At 34.2% G+C, this 23,759-nt stretch overlaps 1 protein-coding gene across 2 annotated transcripts in view; it reads right to left on the reverse strand.

Moving 5' to 3' along the window:
* Positions 1–23,759, reverse strand: part of LOC111047351 — a 363,987-nt gene that overhangs the window by 311,026 nt on the left and 29,202 nt on the right. For both annotated transcript variants that reach the window (XM_039420975.1, XM_039420976.1), the window contains exon 5: positions 2,430–2,465. In XM_039420975.1, the coding sequence (XP_039276909.1) occupies positions 2,430–2,465 (36 nt within the window). The remainder of the gene's footprint in view (positions 1–2,429; positions 2,466–23,759) is intronic.

Genomic DNA, 23,759 nt, shown 5'->3' on the forward strand with positions numbered 1-23,759 from the left:
TGATTTCTTTATGTGGGACATTTGTGCTTCCACTGAAATAATGTTGGAATCAATAAAATAGTAGTATTATTATTTGAATTGAAAACTTGAAAATTATTTCATAGGCTTGGTGTTTTCATTATTGTGCGACATGATTTTCAGCACAAACTAGAATCCAATTTGAAAAAATGATATAACTTTCTCAATTTTGGATGGAATGATTTGAAATTCTAGGACAATGTTGATAATATAAACAGAAACGTACATGATTTTTTTCAAAATTTTTCGACATCAATTTACCATTTATTTAAAATTTTAAACGTCAGTAGCCCATCAACGGCATGTTTGACGGGATTTTTGCATGGAGAAAAAGTGCTGGAAATTCACTTCTACAGCTGAATTAGTCATAAAAGACTTCTTTTTTGAACATTTTTGGGAAACTTGAAAATCGGTCAAATTTATTTCTAAGTCCCTATCTGGATTAAAATTAGAGCAAAAGGTCTATTATATCATCAACAGTGCATTGTAGACGATTTTCGCAAAAGACAAAAAGTATTTGAATTGCAATTCTGCACCCGAATTGATTAACAAAAAGCTTAAAGTGAGATTTTTTTGAAGACTCAAAAAAAGTTCAGTCTTAATTTGTGTAAAACATTTTCTTTATCTCGATAACGGTGAGTTGGAGATGATTTTTGAAGGAGATAGAAAGGGGTTGTAATTCAATTCCACTTAGGAATTATTGGCCAGAAAGCCTAAATTGAGACATTTTTAGGGATTAAGTTACACAGGTGAGGGGGAGGAGACACCTTCTGAAAAAAATGTTTGATTTTCACTTTTAACATTTTAACTTAGTGTGTTGACTGGGTAGGTACCTACTGTAAAAATTCCATACTGTACCAACCTTTCTAACATTTATTTTAGTAAACATTTCTAACGTTTATCAAACGTTGTTTTTATAACGTTTATCAGCAATATGCATTCTAGACGTTTATTAAGCGTTTATAGAGTAAACCTTTTTTTTTAGTAAACTTTTCTAACGTTTATTAAACGTTGTTTTTATAACATTTATTGAATTTATACATTTTAAACATTTATTAAACGTTTTTTAAACTTTTTGTGCTGTGTGGGATGAACACTACAGGTTGATCTCCTCTCCCCTGTATTAGAGGAGATTTTGGAAGTGACAATGAGAAATAGACAATGTAGAGAAGACAATGTAAAATAGGCTACTCCAGGATTGTTTGACACTCACAATAGAAACAAAATTCAAGGGAATGCGTAGCAAGCTATATTAAAGATCGATTCAAATTGGCTTTAACTGACAAGGGGTATTCAAGGCAGAGTGATGTTTGACTTGTTTGACCCATGCAATAAAAGCTAAATTCGAACAAATACCTATCGAGCCATATTCAAGATCGATTCTAATCAAGACTGTCAGCCTTGACTGACAAGGGGAATTCAAGGCAAAGTCAAGACTTGTTTCTTAGCCTTGAAAAACAAGGGTATGCTGCTTTCGATTCTAGTATGGAAATTCAAGGGGACTTCGAGTTGAATGTCAAGCAAGATCGTTCTTAGCTGGATTCAACTTCAGCCTTGATTGACAAGTGAAGGCTGCTTCTAATTCAAGCCTTGAATCAAGCTTTACTGCTGACTGGGTACTTATCTTTTGAAACAAAAAAGTTTCTAGCATGTCAAAAATTTCATGTTTTCTGCTCGAAATATCTTAACATCAACGAACATAATCATTAATTAAAAAATAACTATGGGTCGGATCAAAATGATCCAGACACCAATAGAAAGGAGACATTCTGCTCATTAATTTGATTTGAGATTATTTCACATTAGGACACCCCATGATTCTGAGAGGAGTGATATTCAAAAGAAAAACAAATCTTTGCAATGCTTCCAATTTTATCATAAAAGTTCAATTTCCTTTTAATCCTTGAACCCTGAAACCTTTTTCAGCACTACTAGGATGCCGGGGATGATATTCTACATCCAATACTGACATTGAGTCGGAAATTTGAGAAAGTAGCAATTTTACACGATTTGGCAACCCTGTAATTTCTCCAGATGGAGGGCCAAGTCTCAACTTGTTTTACACAGACTATAGTAGAAATGTGTTGATGCCGACAAGGTGTTTCTCTGACAAACTGTCACCTCATGATCAATAATCATACAGGTGACAGTATGTTGTTAACATCACGACAAAGTATCATCTTACTCACTCGCATCAAGGTGCGTCAATCCGCCAATCTGTCACCTTCTTAGAAACGTGAAAGGTTGTCGGCGTCAAACTATTATCCTACCTTAAAAACCGGGTTTAAAAGGCGATAGTTTGTTGGAATTACACCAAAAAGATGCCCCGAAAGTATCACTCATAAAATATAATAACTTATGATTACTATATAATATAACTTATTACTCTTCAATGATAAAAATTTACTCACAATGCCATTTTGATACAGAATACAGCCAAGGAAGCACTGAAAAATTCATACACTCAATTTATTGATAAATTTCTGAACGTTTTTTTTTATTCAACTAATTGAAGAATGGTCAGACTCTCCTGTCTAGATGAACTCAAAGATTTGGCTTTAAAAATATGTTTAAAATGATTCATACATTGTTGAACCTACTGGCTAGCGGTCACACTTGATTTGCTCTGTGTCAGCATTGGTAGACTGGGGATCATTGATGTTATTTAAAAGGGATGCTGGCATTCTAGAGTGAATCTCACCTCAATAACCAAGACTCAGCCCAGTAGGAAGACCAATTGTAGGAATTACAACGTGATATAACGTCGTTCCAGTACCATAGTTATTTGAGATAAGCTGCAGCCAATAAAAAGACCCACAGATCAAGCCTCCATAATTCATCACTTCAAAATCCGAGACATTCAATAATATTGAATAGAATGTTTTCCATATAAGTTTATAGGAGCTTCACCAAAAGAGAACATATTCTCCATCAGTGGGGAAACCTTTTCTTCCATTTGCTAAGAGGCCAATAATACCTAAGCATGCAAGGTTGCATTGGAAAGCACACATGAAGAAAAATTAAGAAGAACTAGAAATAAAGTATATAGTCCGGGCGCAAATGTCATGAATAAGGCAGTCCATGGTCATTTTCGAGTAACAGCTGTGGAAGATGTCTAAATTTCTTTGTTAGGTCTAGCAGAATAAGAATCGTGATGATGATAAGTCGAAATCACAGGCAAACACCTCGGAAACAAGATGGCCGCCAAAATTTTCAGGGTTCTGCTATATCGCTTGTATTCCAATAACCGTTCAAGATATTCAACTATCTTTCAACTATTTTTTCAGATGAAAATATTTTTAAAATCTTCCTCTACAATTTTTGTCTCATACATTTTCCTCTCAAACACATATTTTTTCAGTTATAGGATTCAAAAGCCCAAATTTTTTTTTTCCAAATTTGTTCAAATTTCATTCCATTATAATATTTTTTTGTGCAAGAGATACAGAGAAATTTCGAATCTATGAAATTTAGAGCGTTCTTTCAACTTTGGAACAATATATCTTCATGCGTTGTACGTCAAAGAATGAGTTCTCCTGCGCCCTCCAAATAAAACCCTGCATGATTTCTGGTGTGTTTTTCCATATGCATGAGGTAACAAGCTAGAACTATAAAATCGATTTTTCATGACTACTCTAAGATAGAGACTTGCAAATGGTCCCAATCTCTTCGTTACAACAAGACGAATAAGAATATTGATGATGGAAACAACGAAAATATTCGACATCATTGAAAAATACAAGATGGCGGTCATTAATGACAGGAATTTTTATATCGCTTGTTATTCAGTCATTGTAAGAGATATCGTATTGGTTCTACCACCGAAGTGTTTAGAATTAACCAAACAATAATATTCAAGAGAATCATCTCATTTCGACCACTCTTTCCATTATTTATTCAACTTCAAAAACTTGAAACATACAACATTTTCTGGGGACAATATTTCACTTTCCTCTCTGTATATGTACCTATTGTGATGTACTGCTTCGTGGAGGGGCATGAACATACACCAAATAGATAATTATAAACTTGGAATAATTGAACTGAAAACCGAAATCATAATCATGAACCATGTGTAATGCTTCTCAATGTTTAATGCCACACATTGTGTTGGCATGTGTGATGTTCTGCTCCGTGGAGGGGTATGAACATGCACTAAATAAATAGAAACTTTGAACAATTGAACCGGGTATCAAATAAACAGTTGGAAGGTTCGAGGTTAGGAAACTGTATTTCGTAATTATAGGTTATATTGATCTTTTCCCGACTTGCAAAGACATAGACGGCAACGAATTTATATGATTCAGGCAGAATGAATGATGTATAGAAAAGATTGATTTGATAAAGTAGTTTGTTGAATTGATGGGTTGGCCGTCTGCAAAGGTAGCCGGAGTAAGAACTGTAAATTTCCAAAATAATGCTGTAGTTGGAAATATGGTAAATTAAAATTAAATCCGATTTAACAATAAATTCAGTTCAGTTTGAATCTGCCTATTACAATCAATGCTGTTGCTAGGAACAAGCAGAGATTTGAACTTCTGAGTGAATTCACTCTTCAAACAATGACCAGAATACTTAGATTCTGATACCTGTTTGACAGTTGGGAGAGATATTAGACCACACAAGAAAACAAACAAAAAATGGAAAATCCATGCAAACCGGGTCTCTGACAAATACTATAGGTTATAATATTGCAAAGTGCTAAACCAAGATAGTAGATGCTTCCAGTACCGAGTTTGATTTTGATGCAGTCTATGTGATCAATTACCTCCCCTTGTGGCATTTACTGGTTGTTAATGCTAGATCCAATACACCTCAATGCGGTAGGTTGACGACAGTCAATCTTACTTGATTTGGGAGGATATCTCTAATAAGATGTTTTATTACTTGATACGAATATCGACTACCATCTACCACCAGAAGAAGTAATGTTCTAATAATATTTATGATACTCAACAATATCAGACTACTGCAAAGCAGGTCATGTCCTGCACGATCGATATGTGTCAGTTGAGAGAGAACAAACCTGGAGGTGTAATGAAATAAATTCAAAGAGGTGAATAGAAAATATAAATATATTGTTGAAGAAATACCCAAATAGCAAAAAATTGAATTGATATATGAACAGATTATACAAAATATAGTTACAAACGTATAATGAGTGAATATTAAATGATAATAAAGTTGAACCTCCAAATAGTAAATACTGTATGAGAATGTGATAATTGTAAATTAAAAATTGAGGTAGGTATAGCCCTTGGAAAGGGTCATGAGACTTACAAAACTAAATAGGCCAAGTAGGCTAGTACAAAATTACAATTTGAAAATTTAATAAAATTACTAATAAAAGATTTCAGGATGAGGGTTCGCCTAAGGAAATATACCTTTTGGTTAAGTACAGCGTGAATATCGAATTTTACTCATTGAATAAGAATAATTTATAATAATTTGGTAACCTTAAATCTATAGTCATGACTTCTACCCAAATTGACGAATTTATATGCTGTACAATTTTTGTAGAAGAGCGGGGATCCCCTTTTATATGTTTGAAAAACTTACATAGACTTTTGTTTCCGTTTTGGTATTTGAAATATATTCGGCCATAGAATATTTCGTGCCGGCGGGTTCCTTCTCGCGTGGCGTAATCATCGATCAGACCTCACTATTAGAATTTTATGGATTCTTTAAATGAATTCGCAAAAAATTAATATCACAGATTATTATAGGAACTTTAGAACAACTTTTAAAAACAGAAAGAACAAGTATTGAATTACATTAAAACAGGAATTTAAGCTTTTAAAAAATTAAGCATGTGGACCAGGTCTGTATTCCACTGGTGATGTGTCGAAAATGGCCTAGAGTAACCTTCTTCTAATTTCCACCTGAGTTCCTTCTTAGAAATAAATACTCTCCAAATTCAGATACTAATTCGAGATTGGTAAGATCCTGTGACGTAACAAATGCACCAATTGAGTGATGGAAATAGATCCAACTTTAAAGCTTTTAAATGAGAAAAATTCCATATTATAAGTTTTTCTAAATTATCATTAGGTTCCATTAAAACATAGAATAAATAATGTATTCACATCTACTACGATATACATTCGTTAAATAAAGAGATAGGCTTAACAATTCAAAAGATATTGTGCTGGCGCTAATTTTGTGAACTTCCAAGATAGCCAGTAACTTGTAAAACATAGACGTAATTTTATAAAATAAAGTAGAAGTATAAAATAATACATACAATAATACACATGCTTGTAATAATAATAATAAATATATTTCTTTTGTTTATATTGTTTGTGATGTGGTTGAATGTCAATCCCAAATCACTACATATAATTAAACCATATAAACATTCTAAAATAAATATAGCTCTATGACAGCTCATAAATAGATATAAGTGCCCATTCGGCATATAAGTTGATTGATTGATTGATTGAGTACTTTATTTATGCAGATCACAATATATACTAGCTTATACACTTATATACAATAGCTTACAATACAGCAAAATTATAGATGAATTTACATAATATAGACTAAGAAAATAATTATTGAACTGTATATGATATGAAAAAGCAATTTGTGATATAATAACTATAGATAATAATCATATTGTTATGCATCTACATAAATTGGCGGAGCTTTGGACATATCAATGTCCATTCTTCGGAAAGAATATTAAAAATATCATCCCCACTAACTCTCTACCAAAACGTTAATTTCGTTATTCAAACTAAGGATTTATTTATTAATGGAAATATTGTAAAAGTTTTAATCAATATGAATATTAAAGGGAAAAAAAAGAAAATTGATAAAGTAAAATAATTATATAGGTAGATAAGATCAAATAATTGATTAATAAGATGAAGTAGGCTGAAAGTAGATCAGGGTTATCAACTTTCAGTAATATACAGCAGTATGCAGTGGATGATTGAAATAACATGAGTTTATATAATATATATATATATATATATATATATATATATATATATATATATATATATATATATATATAATTCGTTCTATAACATGGTTTAAAGGTTTATATTGGTGGAATGGGTGAGGGATGGTTGTCATGTGATCGTTCTAGGGTCGTCGCTCGGCTCTCGATAGACCTGATAGAAACAGGAAGTGTATTCCATGCACGACAGGCACTGACTAAGAAGGATTTTGTGAAAATAGTAGTTCAATGATTAGGTATCCTTAAACTACTTTCTCCGGTTCTAGTATGTGAAGCATCTATCCTCCTACCTTCAGAGACAAATTTGAAATCATCTTTAAAATAGATCGGATTATCGTATTTCAAGATATCTCTAACAAGCTTGACTATTCGAAAAAGACTCTGATCGGGAAGCTTTAATGTTGAACTAGCAATGTGGGCTGGGGTGATATGATCATGGCATTGGAGAGAGTAGACGAAACGTGGACAATAATTTTGGCAACGCTGTAGTTTATCATTCAGAGTGACTTGCATATTGTTAAGAACAGAATTACAATACATTAAATGTGGGAAGATGAGAGATTGAACCAATAATAAATTAATGTTTCTAGGGAGGATATCGTGCATTTTCTTCAATGCATGCATGGCTGAGAATACCTTTTTACAAGTTTTGTTCACTTGTTCTGACCAGTCAAGAGTATTATTCATAATAATGCCTAAATTTTCAACTGAGCTACAATAAGGAATATCATTACCGTCTACACCAATTTTGTGAATCGATTTAAGGTCAATATTGTTTATAAGACGAGAATATCCAATTATAATGGGTTGTGTTTTGATGAGATTAAGCAAGGCCATTTTTCTTTGTCCATTCCACTATCGAATTGATATCCTGATTCATTATTCCAACTGTTTCATCAATTTTTGTTATGGGACAGCTTAAATAGATTTGAAGGTCGTCTGCATAAGTATGGAAACTGGAGAATTTGATAATGGAAGAAAGGTCATTAGCATACAAAGTGAAGAGGAGAGGGCCTAAAATTGAACCTTGTGGTACTCCATGCATAACGTTTTTCCAAGTTGACTTTTTGTCACCGACAGATACCTACACATTGTTTCCTACCTAATAGATAGGATTTAAACCAAACTAACGAGTTGTGACTGAAACCAAGAATAGCCAACTTATTCAGAAGGACTGTATGATCAACGGTATCGAATGCTTTAGAAAAATCAAATAGGGTGAGGATGTTGCATTTTCTTTGGTCCATAGCTAACCTTATATCATCAGTGACACGAAGCAGAGCTGTCTCAGTTGAATGGAATTTTCTAAAGCCTGATTGAAAGTTATGAAGCCTACTATTGTTGTCTGGAAATTTTACAACTTGAGCATGAATGAGTCTTTCTAGCACTTTGGACAATGCAGGTAAAATACTGATTGGTCTAAAATCCTCAACTTTATTGGGTGATGGAACTTTATTTAGAGGGCGAACAAGAGCAAGCTTCCAGTTTTCAGGGAAAATGCCTTCTTCAAGTGACTTGTTGAAAATGTATGTAATGGTTGGTAAAACAGCAAATAACATATCATAACAAGTTATGATATGAAAAGATGAAAATTAATATTATATAGCTGTTGCAAATAATTATTATGCAAGCTGCCTTCTCAATTGTCTAGTTGTTGGCACAAGTAAGCTTTGGTTTATTTAGGGTTATGTATCGGTTCAATTTTAACCTCCAAATATTTGAACCACCATTCAAAATAGTGAACATTATGAATACATGTGGTTTCTGTTAATAAATTTCTGAAAAAATATACTCTATCTGATTTACTAGTTGCAGCCTTTATAGGTCAGATAACTGTCGCTTATCTGCCTTAGATAAGATTGTGATTCTTTCTCAGTAATGGAATTTGTTTTGTTCGCTTAATGGTCTATAAAAATCCTTAATTCATAATTCAGGGGCTGTACAATCATTGGGTACATCACAGTATTCGGAGTAGACAAACACTTATATTATTGGCACAGTGTTGTAGAATATTTCCAAATTACATCTGGTTGGAGCCTTTAAGTCCCTATTCCACGGCTGGAGCATCATCGGAAAAAGAGTAAAAAGTATTTTTTGCAGCGGAAAACACACTTTTTCCACCAAATGCCAATCCCAACAATTAGAAAACTGTGTAACTCATGACTCCTCGAAGGTACAAACTTGTGAATGGTATCAATCTCTTTATAATGATGTGTAAAACGAGATTATCTATGATGACAATCTCAAAAATGTTTGTCATCATGAAAAAAACAAGATGGCGGCAAAAATATGTCAATTTTTTGAAATTGTCTGTTATTCTAATGATTTTGAGGATATCGGATCAATTCAGCCATCTGGAAGCTCCAGAATAATCATACTACAATATCCGAAAGATTTATCCACTTTCACCAACTTTTACTATGGTGAATATAACTTCAAACTCTTGAAATCAGATTTTCGGCCGCCATCTTGGATTTTTCAATGCTGACAAACATTTTTGAGATTGCCGTCATGGATAATCCATTTCCACACATCTTTAAGAAGAGTTTGATACCATTTTCAGGTCTGTACCTTCAAGGGGTCATGAGTTACATGGTTTTCTAATTGTTCATTGCAAACAGTAGCTCTCTCCTCTTCTTCCAATGACACTCCAGCCTTCAACTAGATGTCATTCTGAAGCTTTTATTAAATTCCACATCACTGTGCAAATAATATTGGTGTTGATCACTCTGAATACATTCACATACGGTGAAAAATAAAATTCTGTCCCCAAAAAAATGTAATTTCAAATTATATTCACCATAGTAGAAGTTTGTGAAATTGGATGAATCTTTTGGATATTGTAGTATGATTATTTTGGAGCTTTCAGATGGCTGAATTGATCCGATATCCTCAACATTATTAGAATAACAGATGATTTCTTGAAAATCAACATATTTTTGCCGCCATCTTGTTTTCTTTTTCATGATGACAAACATTTCTAAGATTTCCATCATAGATAATCTCGTTTTACACATCATTATGAAGAGATTGATACCATTCACAAGTCTGTACCTTCAAGGAGTCATGAGTTACACAGTTTTCTAAATGTTGGGATAGGCATTTGGTGGAAAAAGCATGTTTTCCACTGCAAACAATACTTTTTACTTTTTCCGATGATGCTCCAGCCATAGAATAGGGACTAACAGCCTCCAGCCAGATGTAATTTGGGAATATTCCACAACCCTGTGCCAATAATATTAGTGTTTGTCTACTACAAATACATATACAGGGTGGAAAGTGAAATTAATATTGTCCCCGAAAAATGTATGTTTCCATTTTTTTAAGTTGAATAAGTAATGGAAAGAGTAGTCAGAATGAGATGATTCTCTCGAATATCATTGTTTGGTTAATTCTAAACACTGGTGCTAAACCCAATCCGATATCTCTCACAATGACTGAATAACAAGCGATACAAAAATTTCTGTCAATAATGACTGCCATCTTGTATGTTTCAATGATGTCGAATATTTTCGTTGTTTCCATCATCAATACTCTTATTCGTCTTGATGTAACAAAGAGATTGAGACCATTTGCAAGTCTCTATCTTAGAGTAGTCATGAAAAAATCGATTTTATAGTTCTAGTTTGTTACCTCATGCTTATGGAAAAACGCACCAGAAATCATGCAGGGTTTTATTTGGAGGGCGCTGGAGAACTCATCCTTTGACCTACAGCCTGTAAGATTAATTTTGGATAACTAGCAAAATCACTAAATGAAAAGATTTTATAGGTCTCAAGCAAACTGCTGTATTGCTATCGCCGGGTGCGATATCAATAAACTCAAGATTAGATAATAATGGGTATCCAGGCTGCAGTTTTGAACAGCCAAATGGAAAAGAGAATATTATTGCTATTCATTTAATTATATAAAATAATACATTTTTGAGGTTAGGTTCTATGATACTTACTGGTCGGCAACCTAAATAATCGGTCAAGTCATATAAATTGAGAATTAGCCAGACACCGGTGGCAAATTTAGTTGCATACAAATAGCATTTGATTAAAATGTGATCAGAGGATTGGTAAAACGCATGGCATGTTAATGTGAAAGGAAAAACATTTTAAAAAATACAAAAATATTTATTATGTCATACATGCATGGACAAAATGTGTAGAATAAATAAAAATATTGAGGAAATGTGATATATCCTACTCGGCACATGAATACATTTGTAATTTTAGAATAAGCCAATCAAAATACAATAACTGACCGGCGGTAAAAGCAAGTTAATTCAAAAATATACAATATTTATCATATAAATGATAAGAATTTGTAAACTATACAATACCCAGTTCATGTAACAGATACTAGATGAATAATTAAAAAATATAATATTTGATCTTTATGCAATAACCTAGCAGATTGGCACAGACTATTTCGAATCATGTTAGTGCGTAGAAGTGAGGCTAGGACCAGCTCCAATTAGAATTGAATATTTAAATGATATGCAAATTTGAAAAAAGGAAGTATGGTTGTGGAGAGAATAGGGGTAGATCAAAGCCCACTTGCTTGTCAGAGGTCAGCGAGAACAGCCACCAATTTATAGAGCACAAGATCCCTTTTTATATAATTGTACGTTTTAAAAATCTAAGTTTGAATTTAAAAATTAATTTCATAAGACTCAGTGAGGTCGTATAAATCGATGTGAGTCACATAAATTAAATATCCCCATTTGGAGAAGACAACATCAGCACCAGTAAGGCCTAGGATGTCGAAGAATCCGGATCGCCATCATACTTTGTGAAAATCGACACGTGAGTTCAATAATTAAAAAGTTATCAAGAGGGCCCTCAGTGCTTCGAATAAATCATGATTCAATAAAGCTAGCTCGACGAAAGGTTGTTTAAATATTGAAATTAATATCAAACTTGCGCAAGTCTTTGAACATAAAGGGAATTTTATTAAGAACAATCTATCAGATTTACATGTTTAAGTATGCACAGATGAAATATTTATTAATTCTTGATATTATAATATATGCTCACTTGACCATTCTTTTTATCAGTAAATTATAAAGATGTTAATGAAGCTCATGTTCATAAGATAAATTGTTTTAACGGATTTCCACCAGAGGCCGAACCTTAGCCCATAGAGATACATATTAATATATTCTGAGATTTATAATTTATATTCAATTATTCATATTCATTTGGAAAGAAGATATAAAGTTTCATTCGACAAGCAATAGCAAGTCAATAATTGAGCTATACAAGTTGAAAGCATATATTTGCTGATTGAAGAAGCACATGGTAATATTTCGTGCTAAAAAGTAAAGTCAATCATTAGTGAGCTATCTGTGATATTTTTCAATATATTTGTTCTTTTATTATTTTTTATACTTGTTGCTCTATATTTTATTTATTCATTGATATTTTATGTCATATATTTGTGTCTTTATTTGAATGGTGTACCCTTTATTTATTATCCTTTCTCCATGCATGACCAATCTTATTATAGTCTATTTTGTTACCAGTATTGAAATATTATTGGGATTACCAGCCAACTATATTCTTAACCGAATAAGTTGGATGAATCACCGATATACAGCATTAATTATCAAATCTTTGGAAATAATACGTTCCCGAGATTTATATAAGTTATCCAGTACCAATACTTCTGATTTGAAGAATCTCAAAGGTCATAGTGTTAAGTTGCAGCCACATCAATCAATAGATTTATAAGGTATTCTGATAGAGTGTTGCCTTTGATTCTACTCTGTATCATTTTTCATTGCTGACCACTTTGGTGAATGGTGGCGGGTGGCATTAGTGGCGGTACCGCATCGTCTAGTAAGATAGTCAGAGCCCTTATATCTATCTATCTCTACTGCATCTGTATTTGTGGAGTTCAACAAATCAGTCACAGAAACTGTGAACTCTGTTAAGGCCCGGAAGGGAGTAAAATTTTCAGTCTATGGCACGAACCAGTGTACAGCTAAAAACAGTACAGTTTTCTGAGTGAGAAGTGAGAGCGCCTATGAGAGAGAGCGTTTGGGAGTGGAAATACAAAGCCATCAACCCTTCACACAAATCTGCAGTTGACCGTAACCAATTGATGTTGAAATGCCTGTCTATTGTCTGATGAATGTCTGTCTAGTCTTCAGTGTGTTCATGAAGAAATCTTTAGTAGCGTGGAGCTCCTTGAATTCTCACAGGGGCCAAAATTTCAGTCTTCATTCTTGAAACTTGTAAATTATTTTCACTAGAAATCATATTTCGACTATAAGCAGAATTAAATAGTGTGAAAGTATAAACATATCCAGCTGAAACCTCAATACACTGATAATTCCAAACATTTCAGTTCAAATTTATACCTTATATTCGAATAAAATACAATTAATGTATTTATTAAATATAAGACTTTCTGAAGATTATTGCTAATTATTTTATATTTATTTTCACACTTTTTATATTGTATAAATGCAATGATGAATAAATAACTATTTGATTGATTGAATAATGAACAAAGTTTGAAATTATATTTATTTTATGCAGTGTGGCAAATTCCTACATTGATTTGGAAACATTGAGACCAATAAGAGAAACAAAGGTTGATAATTGGTAAGGTTCTGAATAGTATATAACTATACCATTATCATGGAATATCATCGAATATATATTTGAACTTACGAAAACTCGTATGTAGAAAGATTTAATACATTTTCCCATGAGTTACATTTCCATGTACTACATGGTATTTCCATCAATGAATCTATTGGAGGAAATATATGCAATGGAAAAAGGTATTTATAGCCTGATATAATAACAAAGAATTATAATACTAGTGAACTATTGTATTACACCACTGTATGTGATCACATGATTTCTTATTGAAGTGAATTGAAATGCTTATTGAAATCAATAAAACAATTCATTTCCAAATTACATATTATCTCAGGTTTCTATTATCAGTGAAAGGTCTACTACTGTAAAGAAAAGAGAATTTCAGAAGCAAAATAGATAATTTCTGTTCTATATTGAAAACTTTACAAATATTGATTTCACATAATTATTATAACATCAACCTATAATAAAGATTATCATGAGAAATAATGTATATTCATATTATCAAAATTCATAACAATTATTTCAAGTTCTATTTTCAATAAAATTTACAAAGGAAATGCAGAAAATGTTTTTTTTTAATTTAACAATAAATGGATAACATGTATGACTTATTTATTTATTGGCTATTATATAATTATTAAATAATATATATTTATTGACTTTTATATATTTATTGAATAATATATATTTAAAGACTATCATATATTTACAAAAACTTCATACGGACTGATTCACTCAGTTTTGTTTTTAATTTTTTCGAGTTTATTCTGATTTGCTTTTTCAATGTAGGGCGGGTTCCTTATGGGCATAGATCTACTATTCTTTGGATCTACAATTTCTGGCAGAATGCAGTTCATATAGAATTTTTCCAATTTTTGGGAAACATTTTTGTTCCCCAAAAAATTGCATCTCTAGCAATATTTGCAACTTCTATGCCTCTTGGTGTCCACAGCACAAAATAGCATAATTGCCGACCTGTCACTCTCAGCTGCCCTTGGACTTGGTGATAAAAATCATGGTTTTCATTTATGGTTTTCCCCATTCTTTTCAACCCTCCAGAATGTTACTTTTTTATTTCCAATAGCATCGTCTGGTGTCAGTTCTCTCGCAGATGATGGACACTTTATTTTCACTGTAGCATCACTATTTATAAGACCGTCTGGACTCACTCCAAGAAAACAATGCTCATTGTCAATGATTCTTGTTGCTCGTATTCAAAACACCAATGACTTCCTATCCCTAGTCGACAAGGCGACAGAAGACAGTCGAAGTCACTTGAAAGACAAAATAATTGTCAGTTTATAATTCCTGTTACTTTCGTGTTGTGGCTGCAAATTGTGTCTTAAAACGAAAATTAATCATGAATTCACCAAAACACACTACTGTGACTCGTTCTCAGTCAGGCAAAGCAGATAAGCAGTCATCGTCATCATCGCAGTCGTCCTCATCAGCTGTGAAAGATAAGGTGCCACAGCAGACGACATCTACTGCTTCGAAGCAAGGCTCTGCCTCTGAGCCGGCTCGCCCTTTATCACCGGCTGTTATCTCAGGTATTGAGAACAATTTCGTGCTTAAAATTCTAAATGACAGCAATGTATATAACAAATTAGTTAAAGACGTTGTGTCCGGCGTGTCTTCCCTAGTCATTGAGGGGTTGACAGCATCTCTGAACTCTGCTATTCTTCAAATAGTGGATTTTCAAAAAGAAGTGTCATCGTTGAAAGAGCAGCTTAAGCTCAGTGATGAGAAAGTCAAGCAATCATTTGATCGTGCCGATAATTTAGAGCAGTATCAAAGAAGAAACTGTATTCGCATATTTGGAGTGACAGAAGCAAATAAGGAAGATACTGATCAACTAGTGATCGATGTTTGTAAAGATAAGCTGGGTGTTAACATCGAGCTGCAAGACATTGATCGCTCGCATCGCGTGGGGCGTCGGCTGGCCGTCGCGGCGTCCAACACCCCTCCACCCCGACCCCGGGCAATCATTGTCAAATTCGTTAGCTATCGTCAACGTTATGCAGTTTTCTCTCAGGAGAAAAAGCTCAAGGGTACTGGCGTTGTTATAAGGGAGGACTTAACACAACGAAGAATACAATTATATAATTCAATGGTCGAAAAATTTGGATATAAAAACGTATGGTCCTTTGATGGAATTATTTATTTGACTGACACTGAGGGTAAAAAGCATAGTGCAGCCCACCATGTCTGAGAAATGTATTTATGCTTTGAGTTTTAAATTTCCATTAATGATATGATTTTATTTAATTTATTTGTTCCATTCATTTAACACTATATACAGCATATTTATTCGATATACTCACTGTCCACTTAATTTCATTCAATGAATCATTAATTATTATTATTATTATTATTATTTGTTTTTTCTTAGAATTTTATTACTTTATTTCTCTTTATTGTCGGTCGGCTAGATGAATGAAGTATGATTCAGTATAACATTTCTCTTCAACAGAACCTTTCCATTCAGTCAAATCCATATATTATCTTGATGTTACTTTTGCATTATATTTCTGTGTGTGAATGAAGAGTAGAATCTCACGTGATTGTGATCTAGTTGTCTTTCTCATCCCGTTATCATGACTACGCCTAACTTATCTGTTGCCTCCGTTCTCTGTCCTAATTCTTCCTAATCGGTAGGATTTACCTCTTTGTCAGGAGTACATGATAACATTATTCACTTTTCTATTATTATTATTATTTTCGACTATTTATTCTTTTATTATTATTATCATATATTAGTATATGTTTATGTATGTTTTTATGGTGATCTTCACATTTTTCTGTGTCACAATGGAAATAAGTTACCGCTCATACACTATCAGTATGCAGTTTTTTGCCTAATATATGTATGTGTATATATATTGTAACATATTTAAATTTGGATGGATAAATAAAAATTCCTAGTTGAAAGATTTATGGGTCTAAGTGAAGTGATAGGCTAATATCGCCAAAGATGATAACGTTAAAGATTAGATAATATCAGACATCCTGGCTAAATTGTACAAGAGCCGAAGAGGAATGGAAATAATTTTTGCTACTATATTATATAAAATATTGAAAATTTGAGGTTAGGCATAAAACATTTACTGATCGGCGACCTAACGATCGACCGAGTCATACAACGTAGAATCTGACCAAACACCTTGGCAGAAATTTATTGTGGCAAAACAGTATGCAACTTGAGGAACTAAACATCTCACGTGGCTAATTATTGTAATATTCGAAACAACTAATAACCTATAAAAAATTACTTGGCATGTAAGAAGCATATTTAAAAACCCCAACAAAAATAATTAAATGTATTAAGGAAGTAGGAGGTTACTGGGCACATGAATACTGTAATAATTTGCATGCACCAATCAAATAGTGGCAATTGATAGGCGGCAATAGTGAGCTGGTTCAAATATATTTGTATATATTTCTACAAATGATAAGAATTTGTAAAATATTGTTGTATAGTTTATGTTTTGGATATGGCCCGAAGGCAAAGAAATTATTAAAGATGTAACATTAGTAATAATCTAATATTTTGGTAAGGCTATTTGAGCCTTGAATGGCGGAGGAATAGAATATTCAAATTCTATGTAAATTTAGAAATCAGAAATGAAAATTGTAAAAATGAGAAGAGAGAATCCCACTCGCCTGCCAACTACCACCATGAGAGGCCACCAAAAATTATAGAGTGCAATACCTTACTGTACCTTGTAATAATTCAAAGTTAAATTGAATTACTAAATTTTTTATAAGACTTTGTGATGCTGATGTAAAGCAAAAGTCATTTTTAAACAATTTTTAACCCCTTGGAAGAGACGACTCCGGCTACAATAATCCAGGACCACCAGGAGTTGGCACGACATCAGCAGCTTATAGAAAATTCCGGCACGTGAGTGAAAAATATTGAAATAGTGATAGGGCGCCCTTAGTGCTTCGAAATTAAATAAGAATCAAAGCTAGCTCGTCGAAAAGGGTTTTTTATAAATTAAGAATTTGGTAAAAATACTTGTGCAAGTAAAGATAGTATAAAAGGTATTTTATTAGATAGTAACGAATCAATCCATATATCAGAAGATCTATCAATCAAAGAAGTCTAAGATCTAGGCTGTTAATACAATATTCATATGATCATTAATTTCTGCAATATAATTTGCGATAATTTAATGTAGCTCTGATTCACTAGATGAATTGCTCTATTTATTCCTTCAGGTGCCGAATCTTGCACCCTGAGATAAAAAATATATTTATTACAAAGAAATCTATTAGAAACTGTAGAATTTGATATATATATTGGGATTACTAGTTTGTCAATTTATCATGCTGACTTGAGAATTTATTCAAAATAGAATGGTCCAAGTCGACAAGTATTAGCAAGCTGATATCGCAGCTACATGCAAATGAATGCATATGATCATAAAAATGAAAGCACATGATAGCGTTTCGTGCTATAAAACTTAAGGAATAGTATTAGCCTGTGATATTTTATTGATTTCGATTATTGTTTTATCTTATATTATATATTTCTGTCACTCTATATATTTCTGCTCTGATTTATTTTTTGAGATATTTGTTAATATATTTATCAAATTGTTTATGGTGTACGATTTATTTTTATTCCTCAATACTATAGGATAAGTTTTATATATATATTTTTTAATAAATTATCAATATTATTGTAGAAGCTCATATCTGGGCCTATAAAGATTTTTATGAGACTGTATCCTATTAAAAACCACGACCTGATTTTTATAATTATTAAAATATTCTCATGCTCTACCGATTGATGCCAAGCAGGAGGCTAATCGTTATTTAATTATAAAAAATAACGTGCCAATATATATATATATTTTTCTCTCTCTAATTATTTAGCTAATTACAGTATTTTGATCAAGTTATCAGCATTCTGCTTCTTTTTTCTTCTCAATATTCGCTATTCCTGTGGTACTTGTATTTGATTAACAGTATTAGTATGCTTGTATCAATGGAGCCGAACCGCCTTGGCCATCCAATACAGCATTATCCTATTGTTCATAGCGCTCGACTTCTTCACTTGATTTTGTTTTTCTTTTATCTCATATTATTTTTATATTTCTTTTCTCATTCCTTTCTTTGTGTGTGTGTGTCAGTATGAATGTGGTAAGTGTCTTTTTTGTATCTTCTTGTTGTTTCACCGTTTCACCCCTCTCTTCTGCCTTGCTGCTTCGTCGCAGCCACCTTGTCTATACAGCAGGATGACTGCGCGGCCGTGCTGAGTGTCGGCGATGCCCTCAAGCGGGCTGTCTCTCCTTTCCCTGATCGTCTTAAAGTTGCTCATGTCAATGCACAATCCCTTCTCTGTTATATAGATGAATTTAGGCACACTTTCGAGGGCAAAGATTGTGACATCATTCTTATATCTGAAACCTGGATAAAACTGACAATCCCTAATCAACTTGTCACACTCGAGGATTATGTGCTCATTAAGAATGACTGTTTACACAAAAATGGGGGAGGGGTTGCCGCATTTGTCAAGCGTATTCTGTTGCCTGTTTATAAGTTTTCCTCTGATACCTCCCGTGCAGCTAGACTGAATACATGTTTATTGAGGTAAAGTGTAATGGAGTTAAAATGTTAATGGCAGTTTGCTACAGGCCGCCTCATATTGGGTATTTGTCAGAATTTGAGGAAGCACTACTTGAGCTGATGGTGCCCTATGAACATGTGGCTATCCTGGGTGACTTCAATACTGACTTACTTGGACCTGATACTCATGACAAAATACAACTGACCACTATGTTTTTTGCGAATGGTATGACCTAGCTGCCTCTCCAAGCTACACACCATACATCCACCTCTGACACATTGCTTGATCTTATTGCAGTCGCTGAGTCAGCTGTGTGCCATGGGCAGATCCCTTTTCCAGGCCTTTCAGCACATGATATGATATTCCTTGTCTATAATATCAAGAGGCCTGAGCCTAAACCTAAAATAATCACTTATAGAGATTATAAGAATATTAACTACCACAGCTTGCTTAATGATGCAATTAACCTTGACTGGCTACACATATTCCATACTAACGATGTTAATGTTATGTTGAACATTTTGATTCACAATATAATCTCTCTTTTTGAAAAACATGTTCCTTTGAAAAATCGTAGAATAACCAGGGATCCTGCTCCATGGCTCACTGATGAGATATGCCAGCTGATGAGGGATCAAGATTATTGGTGCAAAAAAGCAAGAGCATCAAAAAGACCCAATGATTTCAATCATTATAAGCGTTCGAGAAACTCTTGCAAGCAAAAAATTAGAAATTCTAAAGCTACATTTTACCTAAACTTGATCTCCTCAAAGCAATCATCAACTTCATCTTTGTGGTGTGCTCTGAGGGAGATTGGGGCTGGCAAGGAGAGGCAGGTACCGACTGTTGCTCACTAGCTGGATGATCTCAATGATTTCTTCACTGACATCCCTGTAAGTTTGGACCAAGCTCGTGCTCACTTTGACTCTCTGCCTGATTGTCACCAAATGGGGATTTCTACTTCTCCAATGTCACGGAGCAAGAGGTCTTCTTGGCTGTTCATAGAGTAAAGAGTAATGCTGTTGGTGCAGATGGAATCCCAATCAAATTTATCAAAATTATCCTTTCTTTCCTCACTCATTTAACCAATACCTCACTTTTAATGTCGGTTTTTCCCGATGACTGGAAGTCATCCATTGTAATCCCCTTGAACAAGATCCCTAACCCTCTCTCTCCATCTGATTACAGGCCTATTAGCTTATTGTCCGTCTTGTCAAAGGTTCTGGAAATCATTGTTCACTCCCAATTGAGCACATTCGTTCATGGCTCTGGATTGATTGGTGACTTTCAATCGGGGTTCCGCAGCGGTCATAGCACTACCTCTGCACTCCTGAGAGTAACTGACAACATCCGTAGGGCCATGGATAACAGAGAGTTAACAGTTCTAGTCCTAATAGATTTTAGCAAGGCATTCGACAGTATTTTCCATCCTACACTACTCTACAAACTCAGAAAATTAGGTTTTTCCAACTCCACTGTGGCATGGGTGAGGTCCTATCTTCGGGGTTGGTGTCAGTGTGTGAGAGTTGGGGATGCCTCTTCACGTTGGTGTGAAGTGAACAGAGGAGTCCCTCAGGGTTCGGTATTGGGTCCTCTACTGTTCAGCATTTACATAAATGACGTGACAAGCACTCTACTTACGACCAGACATCACCTGTATGCAGACGATTTACAAATATACCAACACTGCAAGAAAAATGACTTTGGCGTCACAGTTGATGAGGTCAATGCTGACTTGACTCGTTTGGTACAGTGGACTGAGAATAATGGACTGAAAATTAACGAGACGAAATCGAAATCTAGGTTACTCAAGACTTTTAAACACAATTGACATATCTAACGGACCATACATAACATTGAATAACATACAATTGGAATACAGTTCTGACATGAAAAATTTGGGACTGACAATGACAAGGACTCTTGACTGGACCAGCCATGTGACTCAGACTTGTAACAGGGTCATTGGGGGATCATGACATTGAAGAGGATCTCTGACTTCATTCCCTTTCCAACAAAGGTTATGCTGGTCAAGACTCTGATTTTCCCAATCTTCAACTACTGTGACACTGTGACTCTTGACATGACAGTTCAACTTTTGCAGAGGATGCAGCATGCACATAATTATTGTGTTCGCTTTATCTTCAACCTGAGACGTGACGACCATGTGACCAAATACTTTAACAGACTTGAACTCATGAAGCTGCGTGAGAGTAGATCACATCATGCCTTGTGCTTCCTGCATAAGATATTGAAAACCAAAACACCTAAGTATCTGGCAGTGGAGTACCATTAATTGGGTGATTTTGGCCGTGGAGGAACGCAGCATGGATTTCATCTGCTGGCTGTCCCAACACATAGGACTGTTATGTTCAATGAGTCGTTCCTTGTGACAGCCTGTAGTTTATGGAATTCTTTGCCTGCTGAGCTGAAGCTAGTTGAGGGACGTCGCCGGTTTGGCGCGGCTGTCTTGTGGTTTTCAAGTCTAATGTGTGTGTGTACTTGAACTTGCTAATTCAAGTCTGTATGTGTTTGTGTGTGTGTGTGTGTGTGTGTGTGTGTGTGTGTGTGTGGTGTGTGTGTGTGTGTGTGTGTGTATGTGTGGTTCCTCTCTTTCTTCCTTCTTTCTCTCTCCCTTTTTCTTTTCTTTCTTTTCCCTTCTTCCCTTTCTTCTACCGGAATAATCTATGGATTTGGACTGAAAATTCTCAACTGTATTCACTTTTCTTTTCTTCCTTTTTGCATAACCCCCTTTACGTGGTAGGCTACTTGAATTCGAAGGAGTTAAAGTTCTCTCTTTTTTTAATTTTTATTATATTTATATATAATTATGAGTAATTATAACATAATAAAAAATTAAATATAATTAATTTATTCATATATATTTTTTCTTGTTAATTTGTTTTCTAAGTTATTGTTTTCTTTTACTTTAGTTCATTGTTTATGATATTGTTTTAGTTGTAACTTAGAATTGTATGGAGGGTTAAGTGTAAGAGAGGGCCGGCTGCACCCTTACTTCGCCCTCCTAGGTTTTTAATAAAGGCAGCGATTCAATTCAATCCAATTCAATTCAATTCTCTCTCTCTCAGTAGGTCTTTTCTACTAATCGGCCTATTATGGGTGGAAGGTATAGAAATACAAACTTGTTATCCTGCTACCAGCCCTTCTGAGTGGTGGATGTCAAACGAGGCAAACGACAGAAGAGTCCTGCGACAGTCAAGACCAGCGACGGTAGAGACCGGCAACATTCGAGGCCAGCGACGGTAGAGGACTCCTGGAAAAGTGGCCTCAAATGTCGCCTGCGTTAGGTGACAGTTGAGGCCACTCTAATTTTTGTACAGCCCCGACAGTCGAGACCTGCGACGGCAGAGGACTCCTGAAAAAGTGGCCTCAAATGTCGCCTGCGTTAGGCGACAGTTGAGGCCACTCTAATTTTAGTACACTCCCGACAGTCGAGGCCAACGACCGTAGAGGACTGTTTTGTAAAACAGTCCTTTATAGTCGTAGGCCTCGAATGTCATCGGTCTCGACTGTCACGCCCCCTCAACAACACAGTAAAAAATATTTTTAAGGAAGAATTTTTATGTAAAGTTGCTGATTTTTCAAATCAACTTCCTAGATTATATAAAAAGGTAAATTTGTTCATTACTCTAAGCATCATACTACTGTATATAACCTTTTTCTATTCTCTGAAGCTTATTAATTTTGTAACTTTTAAATTCTTTATAACTTTAAACTCGTGTAACTTTGAAAGTTCAGCATGTAAAATAAAGATACCAGCATCTTTCCATCCTCCAATTGAGTTTCTTCAACAAAGGTGGTCAAGTCATATACATTGCAGTTTTTGCAGGCATTTATAAATTTATTTTTTAACAATTTCAAAAAATGAAATCTTCGTGTTTCGAACATTGGAATCACAAAGAAAATGTTGAACTTCATTGAGCAATTTTCAATTTTATTATCCATTGAAAAACAACTTAGTAATCATCATTATTGTTTTCACCAAATTGACGATTTCCTTATGAGAATTTACCAGGTTTTTTTTACAAATAAAAACTTGTCAACTTATCATATTGAGTTGATTTTAACATCAAATTAAAGCCTCTATAAATCTGCGTGATTTGAATGTAACCATTTTTCGAAAGCACTACTATGAGGCTTGTAATCGATTGATAAGTTTTTCACCCCATGTTAAACTGGGCGCTCAGCGGCCAGCTACAAGAATTATATCCTTCCTCCCCTTAAGGCGGCCGACGTTTGCAGCCAGCGAAAGCAGAGAACTGTTTGAGCTCCTGAGAGAGCTGGTAAGAAATTGGTACTATTATTTTTCCAGGAACCACAAAAAGTGTGACACATATTACAAATCTTTGCTCTACCGACTGCAGCCAAGCAGGGCACACGTTATAGAGAAGAATAACATTACAAGCGTATGAAGATATATCGTTCCAAAGTTGAAAGAATGCTCTAAAATTCATAGATTCGTAATTTCTCTGTATCTCTTGCACAAAAAACGTTATAATGAAATGAAATTTGGACAAATTTAGAGAAAAAGTTTTTTTTTGGGGTTTTTGAATATTATAACTGGAAA

This window comes from Nilaparvata lugens, chromosome 2 (genome assembly GCF_014356525.2).
Source record: "Nilaparvata lugens isolate BPH chromosome 2, ASM1435652v1, whole genome shotgun sequence".
Lineage (NCBI taxonomy): Eukaryota > Metazoa > Arthropoda > Insecta > Hemiptera > Delphacidae > Nilaparvata > Nilaparvata lugens.